This window comes from Rhinoraja longicauda, chromosome 35, assembly GCF_053455715.1.
Source record: "Rhinoraja longicauda isolate Sanriku21f chromosome 35, sRhiLon1.1, whole genome shotgun sequence".
Lineage (NCBI taxonomy): Eukaryota > Metazoa > Chordata > Chondrichthyes > Rajiformes > Arhynchobatidae > Rhinoraja > Rhinoraja longicauda.
Genome location: NC_135987.1, coordinates 6948709 through 6975472, shown reverse-complemented (window position 1 = coordinate 6975472; position 26764 = coordinate 6948709). Strand labels below are relative to the sequence as shown.

General features: G+C 45.1%; 1 protein-coding gene across 1 annotated transcript; it reads left to right on the top strand.

The window, feature by feature from the left end:
* Positions 1 to 26764, top strand: LOC144609976 (nodal-like). The gene is given in 5 exon segments (XM_078428389.1): positions 1 to 18; positions 20 to 45; positions 47 to 366; positions 9790 to 10589; positions 26612 to 26764. Coding segments are annotated over 5 exon segments (1317 nt in total).

The following is a 26764-nucleotide window of genomic DNA, read 5'->3' as shown; positions in this document are numbered from 1 at the left end:
ATGTGGGTCGCTGCTCAGGGGAATGGTTCTGTATAAAGGGTGGGCCATCAAGCACATCAGTAGCCATGCAGTTGCCAAGCTCAGCGTTGCTGGCGGCTGTGATCATCTTACCAGCGGTGCTGGGCTACTCGCCCGCTAACTGGACCCGGCGGCTTGTGTTGGAGAGCAAAGCCGGCCCTCCGCCCACCAGGAGGGAAGTGGCGACTTTCATCCGCAGCCTGGAGGCTCGGAACATCAGCCTGAAGCTGCCCTCGCACATGATCAGCCTGTACCGCAGTTACAACTCGGGCAACTACACCGGACTCCCCACTCACGAGAGGCCCGTGCTGCCGGAGACCGACACCGTGCGCAGCCTGGTTGCGAAAAGTAAAGTATTTATCTTTCTGTAACTCCGTTCTTGGCGTGTAGTCTTTGGCGTGGCACGGGTTTCTATTTCAGTCGCCTTTTTCATGTGGCTGGCGAGATTGTGTCAAATCCCTCTCCCAGACACAGCCAATCTGATCCAATCCACATTGACGTTGTGATGGCTTTGATCAGGGATTGCCCCGGGGGGGTGGGTGGGTGGAGGCGAGTCGTGGTCTGGCTTGGAATGCACAATCTCTCCAATCTGTCTGTATTGCGGGGAAAACAAAATCCCAGCAATTGGCATTCCCCAATCCACATTCCAGTGAAAACCCCCTAACGCGATGAGGCCAGATTTGGTAACGAATTCCAGGTCCTATTGTGTTTGTTTGTTCTCCACAACCGCTTCTGAAAATGCAAAGCACTTCATTCAACCCGTGCTTTTTATAGGAAACTTCCATTTCTATAGAGCCATTCATACCCTCTGCTTTTGAAGTGCGTTTGAAGTATTGTTCCTGGTTAAATGTTCTCAATACTGCAACATGCTGGCGGCAAACAAACTCAGAGCGGGCTTGGCTGCCCGGTGTAACTTTGAAAGATGGTGCCTTTTGGGGGGATAGTATGGCGAGGAAGGGTTTGACGTTTCATATTACGTAGTGTAAGAAAATAACTGCAGATGCTGGTACAAATCGAAGGTATTTATTCACAAAATGCTGGAGTAACTCAGCAGGTCAGGCAGCATCTCAGGAGAGAAGGAATGGGTGAAACTTTCAGGTCGAGACCCTTCTGAAGGGTCTCGACCCGAAACGCCACCCATTCCTTCTCAGTCTGAAGAAGGGTCTCGACCCAAAACGTCACCCATTCCTTCTCTCCTGAGATGCTGCCTGACCTGCTGAGTTACTCCAGCATTTTGTTAATAAATACGTTTCATATTACGGTAAACTTGAAGAGCAGCCTGATTTTCATTGTGTGGGAAAATAACTGCAGATGCTGGTACAAATCGAAGGTATCACAAAATGCTGGAGTAACTTAGCAGGTCAGGCAGCGTCTCTGGAGAGAAGGAATGGGTGACGTTTCGGGCCGAGACCCTTCTTCAGACTGAAGAAGCGTCACCTATTCCTTCTCTCCAGAGATGCTGCCATTCTGTGACATCTGATTTTCATTTTTTCTCTTGTGAAAACTACTCCTAAATCTATCTCCATTTATCCGCTGGATTCGAATCCATTGGGTCCACCTACCTCCCACCCCGACCCACATCCCCGTCCTGAGTGTGTTCAAGGACAAGGGTTGCTGGAATATGTGGTCAGTTATGTGTTATCGTGTAGGAAGTTGCTGGTTTAAACCGTAGATAGACACACACAAAAAAAAACAGCTGGAGTAACTCAGCGGGTCAGGCAGCATCTCTGGAGAGAATGAACAGTTGGCGTTTCGGGTCGAGACCCTTCTTCATAAATCTGAAGCCTGAAGTCAGAAGCAATACTGGTCATATTGATCTAGTCACTAGACTCGTCTAGTCTGAAGAAGGGTCTCGACCCGAAACGTCGCCCTATTCCTTTCCTCCAGAGATGCTGCCTGACCCGCTGAGTTACTCCAGCGTTTCGTGTCTTATCTTTAGTTATGGGTTATTGTTGGGTTACAAGAGTGCAATTGTCCCTTCGGGAAAGGGAGTTGTTTACAGGAACAAATAACGCATGATCTCCATCCAGAGAGTGGTGAGTCTGTGGAGTTCTCTGCCACAGAAGGTAGTTGAGGCCAGTTCATTGGCTATATTTAAGAGGGAGTTAGATGTGGCCCTTGTGGCTAAAGGGATCAGGGGGTATGGAGAGAAGGCAGGTACAGGTTACTGAGCTGGATGATCAGCCATGATCATATTGAATGGCGGTGCAGGCTCGAAGGGCCGAATGGCCTCCTCCTGCACCTATTTTCTATGTTTTCTATGTCTATCCCACGAGTGAGAAATTGGGCCTCTTTTCAGTGTCGTTAGTAAAAGCGAAAAACTGTCCCTGGTGGGTGTGGGATAGTGTTAATGTGCGGGGATCGGTGGGCCGAAGGGCCTGTTTCCGCGCTGTATCTCTAAACCAAACTAACCAAGCTGCCTTGCCCGCTGAGTTACTTCAGCATTTCGTGTCTTCTTTTTAAACCAGTCTCTGTGGTTCCTTGTTTTGCAGATATTTCTCAATGTATGTTTGATAACATCAGTGACTTATTCTTGTGAGAGAAACTTAATGGAGCGCCTCCACCCTACCTAATGATGAGAACAAAACTGGTTGATAGATCTCTTAATGAGAGCTCTTAATGACAGTGGAGTCAGGGGGTATGGGGAGAGGGCAGGAACGGGGTACTGATTGTGGATGATCAGCCATGATCACATTGAATGGTGGTATTTATTCACAAAATGCTGGAGTAACTCAGCAGGTCAGGCAGCATCTCAGGAGAGAAGGGATGGGCGACGTTTCGGGCCGAGACCCTTCTTCAGACTGGATGGAGAGGGTAGGTGGGATTTGGTCATGCGAGATTTTTTTAAAGAAAGCATTCTTCCGATTTTCCTGAGTGTTTAGCAATTATAGAAGGGCGGATGGATCGTATAGGATAAAGGTAGCAAGGTTACATTAAAGTTTTTGATCGTACACCCTGCTGCCCAGAGGGAAAACAATCCGCTTACGAACAGAGACAGGCACCAGGAACTGAAAATGCCAGCTTACAGAAAAGGACTCAAAAGTGCTGGAGAAACTCAGCGGTCAGGCAGCATCTCCGGAGAACATGGATAGGTGACCTTTTCGGAAAGGGACGCTTCTTAGATCTGAAGAAGGGTCCCGACCCCAAACCGTCACCTACCCACATTCGTCAGAGATGCTGCCTGACCCTCTGAGTTTCTCCAGAACTTTGTGTCTTTTTTTCCCACTTAAAAAAGCTATCAATTGTCTTATTTAATGGGCAATATGAATACAACTTCTCAGAAACACGGTATAATTCCACAATGCGTTAACTGAATAGACAAGCGCTGTTCCTTTTACTTGCAAAGAGGCATTTCAAGTTCCTTTACTCCTGGTGAGACCATATCTGGAGTATTGTGTGCAGTTTTGGTCTCTTAATTTGTGGAAGGGCATCCTTGCTATTGAGAGAGTGCAACGTAGGTTCGCTAGGTTAATCCACCGGGATGGCGGGACTGTCAGATGAGGAAAGATTGGAAAGACTGGGCTTGTATTCACTGGAATTTACAAGGATGAGAAGGGATCTTACAGAAACATATACAATTAGAAAAGGACTGGACAAGCTAGATGCAGGAAAAATGTTCCCAATGTTGGGGGAGTGCAGAACCAGGGGCCACAGTCTAAGAATAAAGGAGAGGCCATTTAAAACTGAGATGAGAAAAAACCTTTCTCACCCAGAGAGTTGTGAATTTGTAGAATTCTCTGCCACAGAAGGCGGTGGAGGCCAAATTCACTGGATGGATTTAAACGATAGAGTTCCAGGGGCTAGCGGAATCAAGGGGTATGGGGAGAAGGCAGGCACGGGTTACTGATTGTGGATGATCAGCCATGATCACAATGAATGGCGGTGCTGGCTCGAAGGGCCGAATGGCCTCCTCCTGCAAGTATTCTCTATGTTTCTATGTTTCCAACTTCTACATTGCAGGGAAGAGCCTCTCGCGTTCTCTTCAATGATACACTAGAGTCTAGTATAAGAAAATAACTGCAGATGCTGGTACAAATAGACAATAGACAATAGAGAATAGGTGCAGGAGGAGGCCATTCGGACCTTCGAGCCAGCACCGCCATTCAATGTGATCATGGCTGATCATTCTCAATCAGTACCCCGTTCCTGCCTTCTCCCCATACCCCCTGACTCCGCTATCCTTAAGGGCTCTATCCAGCTCTCTCTTGAATGCATTCAGAGAATTGGCCTCCACTGCCTTCTGAGGCAGGTATCGAAGGTATTTATTCACAAAATGCTGGAGTAACTCAGCAGGTCAGGCAGCATCTCGGGAGAGAAGGAATGGGCGACGTTTCGGGTCGAGACCCTTCTTCAGACTAGACTAGAGTCTAGTGACTAGATCAACATGACCGGTAATCGATAACACTGCGTGCCTAGCCTAAAGTAAGGGTCAACCATTACTGAATTTGTTTGCCCAGCATTTACTCTATATGTTGTGAGCATTTCTTTCCCGAACGTATAGACGCGCAGAAACTGATTCCAGGCAAATCCGCGAGTTTATATTGAAACACAAATGGAAATGATGGAAGAGGTCTATTTTGCCAGTCCATGGCTGCTGCTTGACCATTGCTGGCATTTTCTAATTGTATTTCAGATTTACAGCATCAGTTTTTATTGACTTTTCATCCGCGTGTTTACATATACAGGAAGTTACAGCAATGATTAATCCATTGCGTACAGTTTTGGTCTCCTAATCTGAGGAAATACATTCTTGCCATAGAGGGAGTACAGAGAAGGTTCACCAGATTGATTCCTGGGATGGCAGGACTTTCATATGAAGAAAGACTGGATAGACTCGGCTTGTACTCGCTGGAATTTAGAAGACTGAGGGGGGATCTTATAGAAACTTACAAAATTCTTAAGGGGTTGGACAGGCTAGATACAGGAAGATTGTTCCCGATGTTGGGGAAGTCCAGAACCAGGGGTCACAGTTTAAGGATAAGGGGGGAGTCTTTTAGGACCGAGATGAGAAAGTTTTTTTTCACACAGAGAGTGGTGAATCTGTGGAATTCTCTGCCACAGAAGGTAGTTGAGGCCAGTTCATTGGCTATATTTAAGAGGGAGTTAGATGTGGCCCTTGTGGCTAAAGGGATCAGGGGGTTATGGAGAGAAGGCAGGTACCTGTTACTGAGTTGGATGATCAGCCATGATCATATTGAATGGCGATGCAGGCTCGAAGGGCCGAATGGCCTACTCCTGCACCTATTTTCTATGTTTCTATGTTTCTATATTGGCCTTAACCGTTCGTGTGTGGGAAGGAACTGCAGATGCTTCGATTACACCGAAGATAGACACAAAATACTGGAGTAACTCAGCAGGACAGGCAGCAACAAAGAAACTCGCCGCCGTTCGTGTATTCCGCAGGATTGGGCAGCCCGGACAAAATTTCACAAAAAAAAAAGCAACCGGATAACGAGCCTGAAGTGTCCCGACGGGGAACGTGCCCTGTCAGTTTCCCTCCACAGATGCTGCCCGACCCCGCTGAGTTACTCCAGTATTTTGTGTCTTATCTTCGCTGTAATCCGGCATCTGCAGTTCCTTCCTGCACACCTGAACGGTTAATAGAGTCATAGAGTCCTACAGCACAGAGAGGCCCTTCGGCCCATCGTGTCCGTGCCGCCCGTTACCAAGCACAGTCTAATTTTAATCCCATTTTCCCGCATTTGGACCGTAGCCCTGAATGTTGTAGCATTTCAAGTGCCCATCCAAATGCCTCTTAAACGTTGTGCGTGTTCCCGCCTCCACCACCACCCCAGGCAGTGAGTTCCAGACTCCAACCACCCTCTGGGTGAAAAAGTTCTTTCTCACATCCCCCTGAAACCAATATTTAAGGCCAATATGTAATGGATTAATCAATGTAATGCAATGGATCTTCCAGCACTTTTGGTGTTTTGCATCACGACCTAAAAAACTGGTTTGGTGGCGCGTTAGAGAATAAATACTGGGCAGGAAATTGTTCCAAGGTCGCTGCCTCTTCTGGGAGAATTGGGAAATCTTTCCGCTATTTGAGCACTCAGGTGGTTGTGATGGTCTCCTCGACATCTCAACCCAGGCCACGGCGCTCTGCTGCCTGGAGTGGTCGTTGACCCAGGACTAGTCCTTTATAGCTCATGGGACCGAGCATAATCTGCAGCCGAGCAGCGAAATTTCCGGGCACTGTCTCTGGAAGCGAGCCTTAAACAGAGTTCACACACACAAGTTTTCCTGACATTGTTATATGCAGTTTTAGGTTAGTTTATTGTCACGCGTACCGAAGTACAGTGAAGATATTGTTCTTGCGCGCTATCCAGTCTGCGAAGATAAACAAAGTGCCGGGGATATTCAGCGGGTCAGAAACGTATAAGATTATTAAGATTATTAAGGGGTTGGACACGTTAGAGGCAGGAAACAAGTTCCCAATGTTGGGGGAGTCCAGAACAAGGGGCCACCGTTTAAGAATAAGGGGTAGGCCATTTAGAACTGAGATGAGGAAAAACTTTTTTTAGTCAGAGAGTTGTGACCCTGTGGAATTCTCTGCCTCAGAAGGCAGTGGAGGCCAATTCTCTGAATGCATTCAAGAGAGAGCTAGATAGAGCTCTTAAGGATAGCGGAGTCAGGGGGTATGGGGAGAAGGCAGGAACGGGGTACTGATTGAGAATGATCAGCCATGATCACATTGAATGGCGGTGCTGGCTCGAAGGGCCGAATGGCCTCCTCCTGCACCTATTGTCCATTGTTTATTGTCTATCTCTGGAGCCAGAGTCAGACAGTATGGAAGCAGGCTCCTCTGGCCATTCCCGACCCATCTATACCAGTCCCATCTACATTCATCCCACTTGTCCACATTTGGTCCACATTTGGTCTGCATATCAAAACCATCCCTATCCGTGTACCTGTCCAAATGTATTTTCAATGTAGTGAAAAGGCGCAGTCCTCTTTCTTACAGTTTGTCTTTCTGCCCAAACAATTGTTCAAGCACTTTTGATTGCAACATGCCCTTAATTTAGTTCAACATAGAAACTGACAAGTTACTAAAGAACTGCCTCAACTACCACCTCTGACAGCTCATGCCATCTCCCCATCTCTCTGGAGGTCCTGGATAGGTGATTTTCGGGTCGGGACTCTTCAGGTAAATAGACAATAGGTGCAGGGAGGAGGCCATTCGGCCCTTTGAGCCAGCACCACCATTCAATGTGATCATGGCTGATCATTCTCAATCAGTACCCCGTTCCTGCCTTCTCCCCATACCCCCTGACTCCGCTATCCTTAAGAGCTCTATCTAGTTCTCTCTTGAATGCATTCAGAGAATTGGCCTCCACTGCCTTCTGAGGCAGAGAATTCCACAGATTCACAACTCTCTGACTGAAAAAGTTTTTCCTCATCTCAGTTCTAAATGGCCTACCCCTTATTCTTAAACTGTGGTCCCTTGTTCTGGACTCCCCCAACATTGGGAACACGTTTCCTGCCTCTAACGTGTCCAACCCCTTAATAATCTTGTAAGTTTCGATAAACTAATGAGGAAGGATATTCTTGCTATGGAGGGCGTGCAGCGTAGGTTCACTAGGTTAATTCCCGGAATGGCGGGACTGTCGTATGTTGAAAGGCTGGAGCGATTGGGCTTGTATACACTGGAATTTAGAAGGATGAGGGGGGATCTTATTGAAACATATAAGATAATTAGGGGATTGGACACATTAGAGGCAGGAAACATGTTCCCAATGTTGGGGGAGTCCAGAACAAGGGGCCACAGTTTAAGAATAAGGGGTAGGCCATTTAGAACGGAGATGAGGAAGAACTTTTTCAGTCAGAGAGTGGTGAAGGTGTGGAATTCTCTGCCTCAGAAGGCAGTGGAGGCCAGTTCGTTGGATGCTTTCAAGAGAGAGCTGGATAGAGCTCTTAAGGATAGCGGAGTGAGGGGGTATGGGGAGAAGGCAGGAACGGGGTACTGATTGAGAGTGATCAGCCATGATCGCATTGAATGGCGGTGCTGGCTCGAAGGGCTGAATGGCCTACTCCTGCACCTATTGTCTATTGTCTATTGTCTATCTGTTTGTTCATGATCCATATTCCCCCATTCTCTGCATGTCATGTGTCTGTTTAAAAGCCTCTTAAAAAAGCTACTGTCGTATTTTTCGCCACCACCCCTGGTATCGCGTTCCTGGCATTCACCGTCGTCTGCCCGCGCAACTCCATTTAGAAACAAGGAGCCACAGGTACTGGTAGGTATCACAAAAAACTGGAATAACTCAGTGGGTCTCGACCCGAAACGTCACCCATTCCTTCCCTCCTGAGATGCTGCCTGACCCGCTGAGTTACTCCAGCTTTTATGTGATACCTTCGATTTGTACCGGCATCTGCAGTTATTTTCCTACAGATGCTGGAGTATCTCAGTGGGTTGGGCAGCATGTGTAGGAAAGAACTGAACCATCCCATCACCAACTAGAGAGCGGCCCCGAGCTACCGTCTAACTCATTGGAGAGGGAAAAGAGAACTGCAGATGCTGGTTAAAATCGAAGGTAGACACAAAATGCTGGGGTAACTCAGTGGGACAGGCAGCGTCTCTGGAGAAAAGGAATGGGCGATGTTTCGGGTCGTGACCCTTCTTCAGACAGGGTCTCCAATGAGTTAAAGGTAGACACAAAATGCTGGAGTAACTCAGCGGGCCAGGCAGCATCTCGGGAGAGAAGGAATGGGTAATATTTCGGGTCTGAAGAAGGGTGTCGACCCGAAACGTCACCCATTCCTTCTCTCCCGAGATGCTGCCTGACCCACTGAGTTACTCCAGCATTTTGTGTCTACCTTCGATTTTAACCAGCATCTGCAGTTCTCTTTTCCCTCTCCAATGAGTTAGACGGTAGCTCGGGGCCGCTCTCTAGTTGGTGATGGGATGGTTCAGTTGCCTGATAACAGCTGGGAAGAACCTGTTCCTGAATCTGGAGGGAGGTGCGCGTATCCTTTAGGAACCTCTGTAATCGCTGTATTTATTCACAAAATGCTGGAGTAACTCAACAGGTTAGGCAGCATCTCAGGAGAGATGGGTGACGTTTCGGGTCGAGACCCTTCTTCAGACTGATGTCAGGGGGGTGGGACAAAGGAAGGATATAGGTGGAGACAGGAAGACAGAGGGAGATCTGGGAAGGAGGAGGGGAAGAGAGGGACAGAGGAACTATCTAAAGTTGGAGAAGTCGATGTTCATACCACTGGGCTGCAAACTGCCCAGGTGAAATATGAGGTGCTGTTCCTCCAATTTCCGGTGGGCCTCACTATGGCACTGGAGGAGGCCCATGACAGAAAGGTCAGACTGGGAATGGGAGGGGGAGTTGAAGTGCTCGGCCACCGGGAGGTCAGTTTGGTCAATGCGGACCGAGCGCAGGTGTTGAGCAAAGCGATCGCCGAGCCTGCGCTTGGTTTTGCCGATGTAAATAAGTTGACATCTAGAGCAGCGGATGCAATAGATGAGGTTGGAGGAGGTGCAGGTGGACCTTTGTCTCACCTGGAAAGACTGTTTGGGTCCTTGGATGGAGTTGAGGGGGGAGGTAAAGGGACAGGTGTTGCATCTCGTGCGGTTGCAGGGGAAAGTGCCCGGGGTTGGGGTGGTTTGGGTAGGAAGAGACGAGTGGACCAGGGAGTTATGGAGGGAACGGTCTCTGTAACAGAGGGAACAGACTGAAGTCAGGGGGGTGGGACAAAGGGAGGATATAGGTGGAGGACAGGTAGTATAAGAAAATAACGGCTGTTGTTCACCTTTCGCAGGTCTCAGTCACACGGGGAACCGCTGGGTTGTCACCTTTGACATGTCGACCCTCGCCCACAACGAGCAGCTTCAGTTCGCCGAGCTGAGGGTCAGGCTGCCCGGCTTGGCCGAGTCCTGCTCGCTGCTGGAGATCCGCCACCGCTCCCAGCGCCCGTGTGGCCCGGGCGCCTGCAGAGACCAGGTGGTGGTGGGATCCCTGCCCCCGGACTCTGCGCTGGAGGACTCGGCCGGCTGCTCGGTGTACAACGTTACAAACATCCTGCGGCGCTGGGTGCACCGTGGCCGGGCTGGGGAGGACGGCCAGGCCCCGAGGGCGGAGAGCCCGGTGTGCAAGAGGAGGAGGTCGCTGCCGGGGCCCTTCGCCCCGCCCAAGCCGGGCACCAAGGAGGTGGCCCTGCTGTTGGTGTTCACCCGCAGGGCAGGGCGCGGTTGCTCTGGGACGTCCTCGCTGCTGAAGGACGCCAGGGGGTCCAGGAGAGTGCGGGGGCCCCGCAGAAGGAAAGGGGGTCGGCCAAAGCAGAGCAGCAAGACTGGCCGGGGCAGGGGCAAGGGTAGAGACAGGGGCAAGGGTAAGGACAAGGGCAGAGCTGGGCGCAGCCACCGCCACCCCCGCCACCAAGCCAAGACGCCGGGCAGCTCCACTCTCTGCCGCAGGGTCAAGTTTGAGATTAAATTCGGCCGCATCGGCTGGGGCGCCTGGGTCATCTTCCCCAAGATGTACAACGCTTTCCGCTGCGAGGGCGACTGCCCGATTCCCACTGGAGAGGACGTCAAGCCCACCAATCATGCGTACATGCAGGTAAGCCCTCTAATAAACACCCACCTTAAACAAAAGCCGTTTTAGAGATACAACGCGAACACTGTCTTAGGCTTGTACACACTGGTCACCCATTCCTTCTCTCCTGAGCCTGACCTGCTGAGTTACTCCAGCATTTTGTGAATAAATACCTGGAATTTAGAAGGATGAGAGGGGATCTTATCGAAACGTATCAATATTATCAAGATTATTAAGGGGTTGGACACGTTAGAGGTAGGAAACATGTTCCCAATGTTGGGGGAAGTCCAGAACCAGGGGCCACAGTTTAAGAATAAGGGGTAGGCCATTTAGAACGGAGATGGGGAAAAACCTTTTCAGTCAGAGAGTTGTGAATCTGTGGAATTCTCTGCCTCAGAAGGCAGCGGAGGCCAATTCTCTGAATGCATTCAAGAGAGAGCTGGATAGAGCTCTTAAGGATAGCGGAGTCAGGGGGTATGGGGAGAAGGCAGGAACGGGGTACTGATTGAGAATGATCAGCCATGATCACATTGAATGGCGGTGCTGGCTCGAAGGGCCGAATGGCCTACTCCTGCACCTATTGTCTATTGTCTAAGAAAACGTCCCTGAATCTGGAAGTGCGCGTATTCCTTCAGGAATCCTCCTTTAGGAACTAGGATTAGCGATCCCCGCACAGCAACAATGTCCCCCACACACACACTTGGGACAATTTACAAATTCACTAATTGTCGTCAATTAGCCGACAAACCTCTAGGTCTTTGGGGAATGTGGGAGGAAACTGGAGCACCCGGAGAAACCCATGCTGGTCACTGGGCGAACGTACAAACTCCATAGTCGGGATCGAACCCGCCTCTCATAGGCCATAGATTCGGCCCATCCAGTCTATTCCGCCATTCATTCGTGGCTCATCCATCTCTCCCTCCTAACCCCATTCTCCCCAGAACCCCTGACACCCGTACTAATCAGGAATCTATCTCTGCCTTAAAGTATCCATTGACACGGCCTCCACATCCTTCTGTGGCAAAGAATTCCACAGATTCACCACCCTCTGACCAAAGAAATTCCTCCTCATCTCCTTCATAAAGGAACTTCCTTTGATACTGAGGCTGTGACCTCTAGTCTTAGACTCTCCCGCTAGTGGAAGCATACTCTCCACATCCACTCCATCCAAGTCTCTGGCGCTGTAAGGCAGCAACTCTACCGCTGCGCCGCCTTGACGTCCAACCACAGGTGCCAGCCGCACTTTGATGCGACTTTAGGAGGCTGAGCTTGTTGTGACTATCAACAGCAGCGGGCCTTGTATCAAGGCAGAGTATTCCACACAGTTCTGGATTCGCAAAAGACCAGAACCGTTTTTTACAAGTTTCCTGAAAACAAAAACCATGTAAAGTTTGGGGGAGGGGGGGGGGGGGGGGGGGGGGAGGATGCAAGAAGGGAAGCTGCAATAAAAGGTTATACTCATTGAAGATTAAATATAGAAACATAGAAAATAGGTGCAGGAGTAGGCCATTCGGCCCTTCGAGCCTGCACCGCCATTCAATATGATCATGGCTGATCATCCAACTCAGTATCCCGTACCTGCCTTCTCTCCATACCCCCTGATCTCTTTAGCCACAAGGGCCACATCTAACTCCCTCTTAAATATAGCCAATGGACTGGCCTCAACTACCTTCTGTGGCAGAGAATTCCACAGATTCTGGAAAGGCTAGAAAAGAGGCCGAGAGGTGGCTTAACGCAAGTATTTACAAAGATGAAGAACAATGATGGGCAGATGTAGTAATTAGACCGTTAGTGTCCAAAGCTAGAGATTGCAAATGTATGAAGGCCACTAGCGGCCAACAAGAGATTTAGAAGAACCTTTATCCAGTTGAGTCACACAGCAGCAAAACAAAGTGCTGGTGAAACTCAGTGGGCCAGGCAGCACCTGTGGAGGGAATTGGCCGGCGATATTTCGGGTCAGGACCCTTCTTCAGACTGGGATCCTGACACTAAACACCCTCTGTCATGGACCTCGAAAGATGCTGCCTGGCTGGCTGATGTTCTCCAACACTTGGGGTATTGCTTAAGATTCTAACATGTGTCAGAGGTTAATGAGGTTAGGAGGGAGAGATAGATTAGTCATGATTGATTGGCAGAGTAGGCCTAATTGTACTCCTATCACTTATTATCTTATGATCTGCAGTTCCTTGTGCCTCCATTCAATTGTACTATAGGACGTGCAGAGCGGGTGCATTAAACGTTAAGAGACACAGTATGGGAACAAGTCCATCCGCCCACCGGGTCCACGCCGACCACTGATCCTTCTCCATTCACACCAGTTCCATATTATCCCACTTTCTCAATCCATTCCCGACACACTGGGGGGGCAATTAAACTAGAAAACCGCACAACCCTGGGATGGGAGCAGCCGGAAACCCCCCGCACAGTCACAGGTAGAACGTGCAAACTCTACACAGACAGCACCCGAGGTCAGGATCGAATGCAAAACGGTGGCACCGTGAGGCAGCAGCTCTACCAGTTCCGATTGTGACTTTCTTCAACTCTTGTTGACTGTGAAGGTGCCCACTTTCTGTAACCGCCAAAGTGATATTGATGCAGAAGTGATATTGGTGCAGAACAAAGATGTTCTTTATTCATATATATATATATATAGACGGCATACACGTAACAAATATGTGACCATGCCAGGTCTTCAACTGGAGCTTTCACTTTTAATCTCATTTCCCTTTCCCATATACTTTTGTATCCTGTCTTTTCAAAATTACATCCAGTTCTTTAAAAATGCAGTCCATGGCCCAGTGTTCATAAGTTCATACATAAGTCATAGGAGCAGAATTAGGCCATTCGGCCCATCGAATCTACTCTACGTGCGGCACGGTGGCGCAGCGGTAGAGTTGCTGCCTTACAGCGAATGCAGCGCCGGAGACTCAGGTTCGATCCTGACTACGGGCGCCGTCTGTACGGAGTTTGTACGTTCTCCCCGTGACCTGCGTGGGTTTTCTCCGAGATCTTCGGTTTCCTCCCGCACTCCCAAGACGTACAGGTATGTAGGTTAATTGGCTGGGCAAATGTAAAAATTGTCCCTAGTGGGTGTAGGATAGTGTTAGTGTGCGGGGATCGCTGGGCGGCGCAGACCCGTTGGGCCGAAGGGCCTGTTTCTGAGCTGTATCTCTAAAAAAATCTACTCCGCCATTCAATCATGGCTGTTCTATCTTTCCCTCTCAACTCAATTTTCCTGCCTTCTCCCCATAACCCTTTACACCCCAACTAATCAAGAATCTGCCAATCTCCAAAAATCCCAATGCGAGAGCAAAAAAAGCCCAAAGACCTGGTGCAGTTCATTCATCTAACCCAGGGTACAGCAACTTATTCTGGCTTCCAGTTATGTAGTTGCAAACTTTTCTTCAAAGAATTTGTGGCTTCACCCCTCATTATCTCTTTTAACTAATTGTAGTCCTAACTCCTTTAGTTCAAGCCTTTTGCATCCTTTTCATTCTTATTCCTAATGGCAGTGCCCTCTGCCTGGTCGAGTATCAGCTTCCAGATTCTCTTCCTAAACATTTTACCTTTAAACAAACCAACAAGGTCTTCAGTCGCCCATCCTGTAAGCCCTGTGCTAGTTGTTTGAGCTTTCATTTTTCTAAACATTCTAATAATCGTAAATAAATAGGTAAACGCTTGACCTTTTAATAAATGTTACTGAATATCAGAAACGTTGAGCTATTGGCAGCTACAATGTGGGCTGGGTTTGTTCTCAGCAACAGTTTGGAGGTCATGTTATGGTTGGATAAGAAGAAATAGGGTGCGGCACGGTGGCGCAGCGGTAGAGTTGCTGCCTTACAGCGAATGCAGCGCCGGAGACTCAGGTTCGATCCTGACTATGGGCGCCGTCTGTACGGAGTTTGTACATTCTCCCAGTGACCTGCGTGGGTTTTCTCCGAGATCTTCGGTTTCCTCCCACACTCCAAAGACGTACAGGTTTGTAGGTTAATTGACTGGGTAATATGTAAAAATTGTCCCTAGTGGGTGTAGGATAGTGTTAATGTGCGGGGATCGCTGGGCGGCGCGGACTCGGTGGGCCGAAGGGCCTGTTTCCGCGCTGTATCTCTAAATCTAAAAAAATCTAATTCTAAAGGACAGACTTGGCGAGGCAGCCACTGTTGTGGCGCCACCTGGTGGAGGCTACATCTAAGAGTATTGTGTTCAGTTTTGGTCACCCTGTTGTAAGAAAGATATTGTTAAGCTGAAAAGGGGTGCAGAGAAGTTTTACAAGGATGTTGCCAGGTCACGTGGGCCTGAGCTGTAGGGAGAGGTTGAATTGGTTAGGATTTTATTTCTTGGAGCGCAGGAGGATGAGGGGTATCTTATAGAGAGTGTGTAAGATCAAGAGAGGAATAAGTAGGGTAAATTTTACTCAGAATAGGATATAGTTTTAAGGTGAGGGTGGAAAAGATTTAATAAACCCGAGGGTCAACATTTTTTACACAAAGAGTGGTAGGTGGATGGAATGAGCTTCCAGAGGAGGTAGTTGAGGCAGGTAAAATCACAAAGTTTAAAAAACATTTGGACAGGTAAATAGCGGTAGAACTGCTCCCTCACAGTGCCAGAGACCCGGGTTTAATCTTGACCTTGGCTGTTGTTTGTGTGGGGTTTTGTACGTTCTCCCTGTGACAGTGTGGGTTTTCTCCGGGTGCTCCGGTTTCCTCCCACGCTCCAAATACGCGCAGGTTTGGAGGTTAATTGGCTTTTGTACATTGTTTCTCGTGCATAGGATAAAACTAGTGTATGGGTGACAATAGACAATAGACAATAGACAATAGGTGCAGGAGTAGGCCATTCAGCCCTTCGAGCCAGCACCGCCATTCAATGCGATCATGGCTGATCACTCTCAATCAGTACCCCGTTCCTGCCTTCTCCCCATACCCCCTCACTCCGCTATCCTTAAGAGCTCTATCCAGCTCTCTCTTGAAAGCATCCAACGAACTGGCCTCCACTGCCTTCTGAGGCAGAGAATTCCACACCTTCACCACTCTCTGACTGAAAAAGTTCTTCCTCATCTCCGTTCCAAATGGCCTACCCCTTATTCTTAAACTGTGGCCCCTTGTTCTGGACTCCCCCAACATTGGGAACATGTTTCCTGCCTCTAATGTGTCCAATCCCCTAATTATCTTATATGTTTCAATAAGATCCCCCCTCATCCTTCTAAATTCCAGTGTATACAAGCCCAATCGCTCCAGCCTTTCAACATACGACAGTCCCTCCATTCCGGGAGCCCAATCGCTCCAGCCTTTCAACATACGACAGTCCCGTCATTCCGGGAATTAACCTAGTGAACCTGGTTGGTTGGCATGATAGCTGGTTGGCATGGACTCGGTGGGCTGAAGGGCCTATTTCCACGCCGTATCATTAAATTAAATTCCCTCCAGCATGTGTAGAGTATGATCCCATCCCATGCCTCGAGGCCTGTCCGTGAATGATGGAGCTTGGTTCTTCCCACCAGTTTCTGCTGGAGTAACAGCAAGAGTTCAATATGCACTGTTTTCATCGGTCATCGGTGACCCCAAATGGCTCACCACTGACCACAACTTCCAGCCCAACTGCTTGAGGTTCATTCTTATCTGATTGCAGTTCAGCCACATGATGTGTGTCATTTTTGAGGTTATTCACTTTGGAAGTAAGAATAGAAAGGCAGATTATTATCTGAATGGTGTCAAGTTAGGAAGAGGGGATGTTCAACGAGATCTGGGTGTCCTAGTGCATCAGTCACTGAAAGGAAGCATGCAGGTACAGCAGGCAGTGAAGAAAGCCAATGGAATGTTGGCCTTCATAACAAGAGGAGTTGAGTATAGGAACAAAGAGGTCCTTCTACAGTTGTACTGGGCCCTGGTGAGACCGCACCTGGAGTACTGTGTGCAGTTTTGGTCTCCAAATTTGAGGAAGGATATTCTTGCTATTGAGGGCGTGCAGCGTAGGTTCACTAGGTTAATTCCCGGAATGGCGGGACTGTCGTATGTTGAAAGGCTGGAGCAATTAGGCTTGTATACACTGGAATTTAGAAGGATGAGGGGGGATCTTATTTATTTATTTTTAAAAAAAATATTTTATTTCAGTTTTAACAGAACTCATACATTTTAAATTTCATAATAAACAATAATAACTACATTATAAATTCGATTATACACGTATTGTTCTGTCTTTTCTCCCCTCCCCCACCCCCCCCCTTCCCACCACCCCCCAGTTAAAAAGAAAGAAAAAGAAAAAGAAAGAGAGAAAGAGAGGAACCTGGAGTCCCGAGGGAGTCACTTCCGAGTACTTTCTTATTAAATTCTTATTAAAGTTAACAAAACAATCCTGAATTTAAATATTTCCAATTCTTAATCCTAGCTTTAAAATGAATGGGTTCCACACCTTCAAGAAGAAGTCATATCTATTTCTCAGATTATACGTTGCTTTTTCTAATGGGATACAACTACGCATTTCTGCATACCATCTTTCAAATCTTATTTCATTTTGATCTTTCCAAGTGACCGCTACACATTTTTTTGCTACTGCTATTGATATTTTGAGAAATCTTTCCTGATGTTTATCTAAAATTAGCTTTGGTACTATTCCTTTTGTGTCTCCCAATAAAAACAACCTTGAATCCATTGGTATGATCTTATTCATTAATTGTTCCAAATTTTTTTTTAGGTCTTTCCAAAAAGGAGTTACCTTCTGACATGCCCATGTAGCGTGTAAAAAATTACCCACGTCTTGGTTGCATCTAAAACAACTTTCAGATGAGTTTGGTTTAAAATTGTGTAATTTTTCCGGGGTTAAATATAGTTGATGTAGAAAGTTATATTGTACTAAACTATATCTCACATTAATAGTATTTTTCATACTATCTAAACACAGTCTTTCCCAACTTGGTTCATCAATAATAATATTAAGATCTGTTTCCCATCTTTGTCTTGATTTTTGAATTCCTATCTTCGGACTAGATTTTTGTAATAATTTATACATTGATGATATAATTTTTTTTATTCCCTTGCCCTGAGTCAAGGATTCCATTCCTTTAATCTGAAATAGAGACATTGAATTACCTAACTTTTCCCTTAAAAAAGATTGTAATTGATAATAGAAAAAAATACTATTCCCTGGAATTTGATATTTATTTCTCAATTGGGAAAATGTCAAAAATTTATTTCCTTCATAGCAATCTCCTATATTTTTAATACCCTTCTGTTCCCAGAGTTCTAGTATTTGATTATTCCAAGCAAACGGCAATAATCCATTTTTTACTAATGGAGTTTTAGCTGTTAAAAAAAATCTTTTATCATTAACTTTAACTGTTTTCAACAATGTATTAATTAAATGTTTTAGCAAAGGTGACTCTTTATCCTTAACTAATAGCTTCGTTTCCCATTTATATATAAATTCTTCTGGACATAACTCTTTTATTTTATCCATTTCAATTTTAACCCATGCTGTTTTTCCACCCTCTTGATAAAAGGATGAAATAAAACTCATTTGTGCTGCCAGATAGTAATTTTTAAAATTTGGTAATTGCAATCCACCTAATTCAAATTTCCATGTTAATTTTTCCAGAGACATTCTTGGCATTTTACCTTTCCAAAGAAAATTCCTCACAATTTTGTTCAATTCTTGAAAAAAATTATTTGGCAAAGGTATAGGCAGTGTTGAAAATAAATACTGTATCCTCGGAAAAATATTCATCTTAATACAATTCACTCTCCCTATCAATGTAATTGGAAGATTCATCCATTTCTTCAGGTCCTCATCTATTTTTTTCATTAGTGGTTTATAATTTAAGTTATACAAATTATTTAACTTATTATCTACTTTAACTCCTAAGAACTTAATGCCTTCTTTTTGCCATTTAAACTGACTTTCTCTTTTACATTGATCATAATTGCCTTCAAAGAGGCATTATTTCCGTTTTATCTTTATTAATTTTATATCCTGATACATTCCCATATTCTTCCAATCTGAAATATAATTTTCTTAAGGATTCCAATGGTCTAGTAAGACAAATTAAGACATCATCTGCAAATAAAGTAATTTTGTGATCTTCCTGATTAACTTTAAATCCTTTAATGTCTAAATCTGATCTTATTAGCTCTGCCAGAGGTTCAATGGCCAATACAAATAAAGCCGGTGACAAGGGACATCCCTGTCTACTAGATCTTTCCAAATTAAATGATTGAGAAGATTGGCCATTTGTCACCACTTTGGCTTTAGGTTGTTTATAAAGAGCTTTTACCCAGTTAATGAAACCATTTCCTAATCCGTACTTCTCTAATACTTTAAATAAAAAATCCCATTCTAACCTGTCAAACGCCTTTTCAGCATCTAAAGCAACTGCTACGCTCAATTCCTTTCTTTTCTGTGCTAAATGTAAAATACTTATAAATCTTGCTACATTATCAGATATTTTCCTTTTTTTGACAAATCCAGTTTGGTCCTCTTTAACCAGCTTCGGTAAATATTCTGCCAATCTCCTTGCCAAAAGTTTAGCAACTATTTTATAATCTGCATTCAACAATGATATTGGTCTATAAGAAGATGCATTTAAAGGGTCTTTCCCTTTTTTTAAAATTACGGTTATAATTGCCAGTGAGAAGGATTCTGGTAATGTAGAAGTTTTTTCCGCTTGATGTATCACTTCCATAAATAGTGGTAACAACAAATCTTTACATTTTTTATAGAACTCAGGCGGGAAACCATCTTCCCCTGGAGATTTATTACTTGGTAAAGAATATAATACTTCCTCCACCTCTCTCAAAGTAAAGGAGGCATTTAGTCCCATCTGCTCCTCATTAGATATTGTTGGTAATTGTATCTTGGATAAAAAATTATTTATCTTAATTTCATCCTTTTCAGATTCAGAATGGTACAGATTAGTGTAGAATTGCTTAAATACCTCATTGATTTCTCTAGGTTTATAAGTAATAATGTTTTGATCTGTTCTAATTGAATTTATTGTTCTTGATATTTGTTCTTCTTTCAGTTGCCATGCCAATACCTTGTGCGCTCTTTCTCCTAATTCATAATATCTTTGGTTAGTTCGTAATATTAGTTTTTCTGTTCTGTAAGTATGTAAAGTATTGTATTGAAATTTTTTATTTGCAAGTTGTGTTTTTTTCCTATCTGAAGAAGTTTTCTGTAAGTCTTTTTCTAATACGGTGATTTCTTTTTCTAGTCTTTCAGATTCCTTCCTATAGTCTTTCTTTATCTTAGATGAGTAGCTTATAATTTGGCCTCTCAAATAAGCCTTCATTGCATCCCATACAATAAATTTATCATCAACTGAATTTAAATTTGTTTCCAAATATAATTCAATTTGTCCTTGAATGAAATCACAAAAGTCTTGCCTTTTCAATAGTAAAGAGTTGAGTCTCCATCTATACACTGACTGTTCTTTATCTGGCATCGTAATTTTCATTAATAATGGTGAGTGATCCGATAACAATCTAGCCTTGTAATCTATTTGTATTATTCTACCCCTTAATTGAGCTGAAATCAAAAATAGATCTATTCTAGAATATGTATCATGTCTATTGGAATAAAAAGAGTAATCTCTTTCCTTGGGATGGCTTTTCCTCCAAACATCTATTAAATTTAAATTTTCCATTAAATTCAAGGTTGTCTTTGCTGCTCTTGTCCTTGTCGTTGTCCTTGATGATCTATCCATTTCTGGATCTAAACAAAAATTGAAATCTCCCCCTATCAATATATTTTCATGTGCTTCCGCTAGATTTAGAAAAGTATCCTGCACAAACTTCTCATCATCTGTGTTTGGTACATATATATTCATTAAAGTCCACAATTCTGAGAAAATTTGACAATGTACAATTATAAATCTACCTACTGGGTCACTTACAATATTTTGTATCTTAATTGGTAGCGTTTTCTTAAATAGGATAGCAACCCCTCTTGCTTTTGAATTAAAAGAAGATGCTACCATACTTCCTACCCAGTCTCTCTTTAACTTTTGATGTTCTTTTTCCGTTAGATGTGTTTCTTGTAAGAAAGCTATATCCACTTCCAATTTTTTCATCTGTGTTACAATTCTCTTCCTTTTTATCGGTCCATTTAACCCATTAACATTAAAACTCAAAAAGTTCAGTAATTTAACCATTATTCTTAACCAAATTACTCCTATCTATAACATTACTTAACACCTCGTTTCTCATGGTTCTTTGGGGAGTTTCCTTAAAATTCACCATGTTGCTGTACACCCCCCCCCCCCCCACCCCCCCAACATCCAGGCTAAAAGAAGAAAAAAAAGAAAAAGAAATAGTTAAAGAAACCCAAAATAACCCCCTACTAATGCTGTTTATAAAAAAGAAAACAGCATTACCTCCCTCCATTTTACGGGTCATGGCGCACGCCATGAATACACACATGAATCCCGCAGTCATCAATTGGTGGTTCTCCACCCCCCCCGAACTAGCATAACCTTTTCTCCCAATCATTATTCATTAAATCTTTACATTTCATATCCTTTATCTTCTCTCCGTTCATATCCGTTTCAATCCATGTCTCCTTGTCGTTCTTCTTGTATCTGTTGAGCCTTTGGAAGTTTTAAAGCAAATTCCTCAGCTTCCTGGTGATTAGTAAAAAATTTGTTTCCTTCTTTTTCTATAAAAATTTTCAATGTTGCAGGGTATCGCAGGTAAAATCGATAACCTTTTTGCCACAGGGCTTTTTTCGCAGGGTTGAATTCCTTCCTTCTCTTCAAAAGCTCATAACTTATATCAGGATAGAAAAAAAGTTTATTCTCTCCACTTTTCAGAGGAGTAGAATTCTTTTTGCATTGTGCAGCCGCCTTCAAAATTCTTTCTTTATCTTGATATCTCAATAATTTTATGAGAATTGATCTCGGAAACTGCCCCTGTTTTGGACTTGGTCTTAATGCCCTATGTGCCCTTTCAATTTCAATTTCACTTTTTTCCATTCCCAAAATATTCGGAATCCACTTTCGAAAGAATTCTATTGAGTCTTCTCCCTCTGCGCGTTCTTCAAGAACAACAATCTTTATATTGTTTCGTCTACTAGTATTCTCCAACAAGGCCAGTTTTTCAAATATCTGTTTCCTTTCTGTTATCCACGCAGTTACGTTGTCTTCGATCTTATTCACTCTTTCAATAGTATCTTCAGTCTTAACTTCCAGTTTTTTAACTTTTTTATCCAATTTATCCATTTTTTTTAAACTTCTGTTAATAGCGATGGTATTATTTTTTAATTGTTCACATACTTCTTGTAAGATCTCTTCCATACTTCCCCTATATTTTTTACTTTCAATTTTACCTTTAGGTCTATCAGGTAGGCAAGGTTCACCTTCTGATGAATCTTCTTGATCGTCTGTATGTTCTTGGTCCTGGTCCTGGTCGATGTCACTATCTGTGGCAGAGGCCTCCTGGGATTGTAGTTTCTTTAACTTCCCTTGTGACATTTCGCACATGCGCGGTTCCCCTTGTTCGCGCATGCGCGGTTCCCCGTATTCACGCGAGGGGGAATCTTATTGAAACATATAAGATAATTAGGGGATTGGACACATTAGAGGCAGGAAACATGTTCCCAATCATCATATCATATCATATATATACAGCCGGAAACAGGCCTTTTTGGCCCACCAAGTCCGTGCCGCCCAGCGATCCCCGTACATTAACACTATCCTACACCCACTAGGGACAATTTTTACATTTACCCAGCCAATTAACCTACATACCTGTACGTCTTTGGAGTGTGGGAGGAAACCGAAGATCTCGGAGAAAACCCACGCAGGTCACGGGGAGAACGTACAAACTCCGTACAGACAGCGCCCGTAGTCAGGATCGAACCTTGGGGGAGTCCAGAACAAGGGGCCACAGTTTAAGAATAAGGGGTAGGCCATTTAGAACGGAGATGAGGAAGAACTTTTTCAGTCAGAGAGTGGTGAAGGTGTGGAATTCTCTGCCTCAGAAGGCAGTGGAGGCCAGTTCGTTGGATGCTTTCAAGAGAGAGCTGGATAGAGCTCTTAAGGATAGCGGAGTGAGGGGGTATGGGGAGAAGGCAGGAACGGGGTACTGATTGAGAGTGATCAGCCATGATCACATTGAATGGTGGTGCTGGCTCGAAGGGCTGCATGGCCTACTCCTGCACCTATTGTCTATTGTCTATTTTTCTAAGTAAAGGTAGAAATAGTTTTGTGTAACCTCAGCTATGAGGATACTGTGCAGAATCTGGACATGGTGTGGAAGCATACTTGCGCATTGCTTTACACTAGGGGTGCCAACTATCTCATTCCCAAATACGGGACAAAGTGACGTCATTGCCCCGCGCCCCACATGACCTCACCCAGCCAGCAGCCACGTGCTCCCGCTCCACCAATGGTGGCCACCCGGGCTGGGAGGCGGGTTGCTACGCAACCTCTGTTAGGCGGCGCCCGGGCCTCCGGACCTAGACTGTGCGGAGCTAAAATGTCGGAAACCTACAGTGTCAGGACCTAAACTGTCATGGCCGACAGCGTCCGGGCCTACAGCGGGACAAGGGCGGTCCAGTACGGGACAAACCAATTTAGCCCAAAATAGCCCAGATAATATGGTAACCCTACTTTTACACTGATACAACATTATATATAACTCATTTATTAATACACGGCAGGCCCTTTAGCTCATTAGATTTTAGATTTAGATTTAGAGATACAGCGCAGAAACAGGCCCTTCGGCCCACTGGGTCCGCGCCGCCCAGCGGTCCCCGCACATTAACACTATCCTACACCCACTAGGGACAATTTTTACATTTTACCCAGCCAATTAACCTACATACCTGTACGTCTTTGGAGTGTGGGAGGAAACCGAAGATCTCGGAGATCTGTGCTGGTCAATAAAGAGCTACCACATTCTAATAACTCCCTGTAACCATGGTAATGAAACCTCCGTTTCTTTAAATGTGATGAAAATCTTCATCTTTGCCTCATTTCAGGTTGTAAATTCCAGATCACTATCATTCTTTAGGATCGCAAAACATTTTGTCAGTCTGAAGAAGGCTGCCAATCCGAAATGTCACCTATCGATGTTCTCCAGAGATGCTGCCCCACTTGCTGAGTTACTCCACCACTTTCGTGTCCTTTGCCTGACTTTAACTCCTCTGGTAAACTGCGCCCTTCATAGTTTTATGCACCATTAAGATTCCTTCCAGTCTCTACTGTGTCAAAGAAAACAACGCTGGCATTTCCAATCTTTCCACATAACAACAGCTTTCCAAGTCCTGCTGACATCCTCCAAAATCTTTCATGCAACATCATCAGTTTCTGTAAAGTTGTGACCAGAAATTCCTCCATCATAAAAGTGATACAGGGCAGCCCAGTGGCGGAAGAGTTGCTGCCTTACAGCGCCAGAGACCCGGATTCGATCCTGACTATGGATGCTGTCTGTATGGATTTTGTACGTTTTCCCTGTGACTGCGTGGGTTTTCTCCAGGTGCTCCAGTTTCCTCCCACTCCCCAAAGACAATTGGCTTCTGTAAATTGTCCTTAGCGTGTAGAATAGAACTAGTGTATGGGTGATCGCTGATCGGTGCTGACTTGGTGGGCCTAAGGGCCTGTTGCCACGCTGTATCTCTGAACTAACTAAAATCATAAGACCATAAGATGGTAGGAACAGAATTAAGCCATTTAGCCCATTGAGTCTGCTCTGCCATTCGATCATGGCTGAGCTATTTTCCCTCTCATCCCCATTCTCCTGCTTTCTTCCCCATAACTCTTGATACCCTGTTGAAGCAAGGACCTATTAATCCCCACTTTAAAAGTACCCAAAGACGGCCTCCACAGATTCACCACTCTTTACTGAAGAAATTATTCTTCATCTCCATTCTAAAGGTAGGTCCTTGTATTCTGTGGCAGTGCCCTCTGGTGTTAGATTCTCACACTACTGGAAACATACACTCCCACATGCTCTCCACATCCACACTATCTGGGCTTTTCATCATTCGGTAGGTTTCAATGAGATCACCCCCTTCATTTAGTTGCCAACTGTCCCGTATTAGCCGGGACATCCCGTATATTGGGCTAAATGGGTTTGTCCCATACGGGACCGCCCTTGTCCCGTATTAGGCCCAGGGGGCGCTGTAGGCCCGGACACTGTAGGCCCAGGGGTCACTCTAGAGGCCCGGGTGCCGCCTAACGTATGTTGCATAGCAACCATCCCAGCCCAGGCGGCCGCTATTGGTGGAGCGGAAGCACGTGGCCGCTGGCTGGGCGAGGTCAACGCGGGGCACTGGGCGGTGACATCACATTTTGTCCCTTATTTGAGAGTGAGAAAGTTGGCAACCCTACCCTCATTCCAATAGCTACAGTGGCAAGGACTTGGTATTTGACTTTGAGTAGGTCTAAGCATTGATGCTGAATGCTTCAATGAGTATATTTTACATGCCTGGAGGTATTGATACAACGATAGCAGTTATGCTTATTCCAGTGTTTCTTATTTCTGTACCTGAATAACTACTCTGATAGCATAAACATTCTCACATGAACTGCAAAGGTGACAGGTTTAAAGTGGATATTTTAACAGCATGGGACCCTAATTGTCTTATACACCATAAAAATAAATATCATAATGGTACTATAAGCATTATCAATTCATTAAATAGAACTGCTCAAGAAAATCAGGTACAGCATTGTGCAACAACTCAGCTGTGACCCAAGTATCACTGAATAGGGCCCTAGTGAGACCGCACCTGGAGTACTGTGTGCAGTTTTGGTCTCCAAATTTGAGGAAGGATATTCTTGCTATTGAGGGCGTGCAGCGTAGGTTTACTAGGTTAATTCTCGGGATGGCGGGACTATCATATGTTGAAAGACTGGAGCGACTAGGCTTGTATACACTGGAATTTAGAAGGATGAGAGCAGATCTTATCGAAACGTATAAGATTATTAAGGGGTTGGACACATTAGAGGCAGGAAACATGTTCCTAATGTTGGGGTAGTCCAGAACAAGGGGCCACAGTTTAAGAATAAGGGGTAGGCCATTTAGAACTGAGATGAGGAAAAACTTTTTCAGTCAGAGAGTTGTGAATCTGTGGAATTCTCTGCCTCAGAAGGCAGTGGAGACCAATTCTCTGAATGCATTCAAGAGAGAGCTAGATAGAGCTCTTAAGGATAGCAGAGTCAGGGGGTATGGGGAGAAGGCAGGAACGGGGTACTGATTGAGAATGATCAGCCATGATCACATTGAATGGCGGTCGGTGCTGGCTCGAAGGGCCGAATGGCCTCCTCCTGCACCTATTGTCTATTGAATAGATTCACTCTGCAGAAAATGGCTTGTGAATTGCCCTTTGAGAATCAAGCTCTACCCAATTCAGGCAGACAGGATAAACATCGCCTAACTTTGGACATATACTTTTAGCAAAATGCTGGAAGAGAAATTATCTCCGGAGATGATGCCTAATCCGGTGAGTTACACCAGCATTTTGTGCTATCAGCCAATTTAGCTTTGTGCTGGATAAATTGTAGGGGCAGGTTTAATAGGGTACTATCCAATATTATGCAGGAACATGGGCACTTTAGGCTGCATTGTGATGATCCTTACATTTCAAATGTGTCCCAATGTTTCTTTGCTTTGGTTCATATGCGCATAAAATTGCTGCTGCAAATCTAAAGCTGTGCCATGCCATGCACTGAATCTGAACTGCAGGATGCATTGACACAGCGATCGGTGTTAAAGTCAATATGTAACTAAAATTTAAAATAATTAAAAAGGACATTAAAGTGCTGGAGCAACTCCATGGTTTTAGCACGATCCCACGAGTTACTCCACCACTTGTGTAGAAAGGAACTGCAGATGCTGACTTAAACCAAGATCAGACAGTCTGAAAAGGGTCTCGACCTGAAACGTCACCTGTTCCTATCCCCCAGTCTGACCCGCTGAGTTGCCCCTGTCTTACTCCACCACTTTGTGTCTTTTTGTAAGCCAGCATCTGCAGTTCCTTGTTTCTATATTTGAAAATGTAACCGGTATTTTAAGATTTTTTTTTAACCATGTGTCTTTTTTTCCCCCCAGAGCTTGCTCAAATTCCATCATCCAACGCTGGTGCCTCCCCCTTGTTGTGTCCCCACGAAAATGAGTCCAACGAGCATGCTGTACATAGAGAAGGGCGAGGTGGTGTTACGCCATCATGAGAACATGGTGGTCCGAGAGTGTGGATGTCGTTGA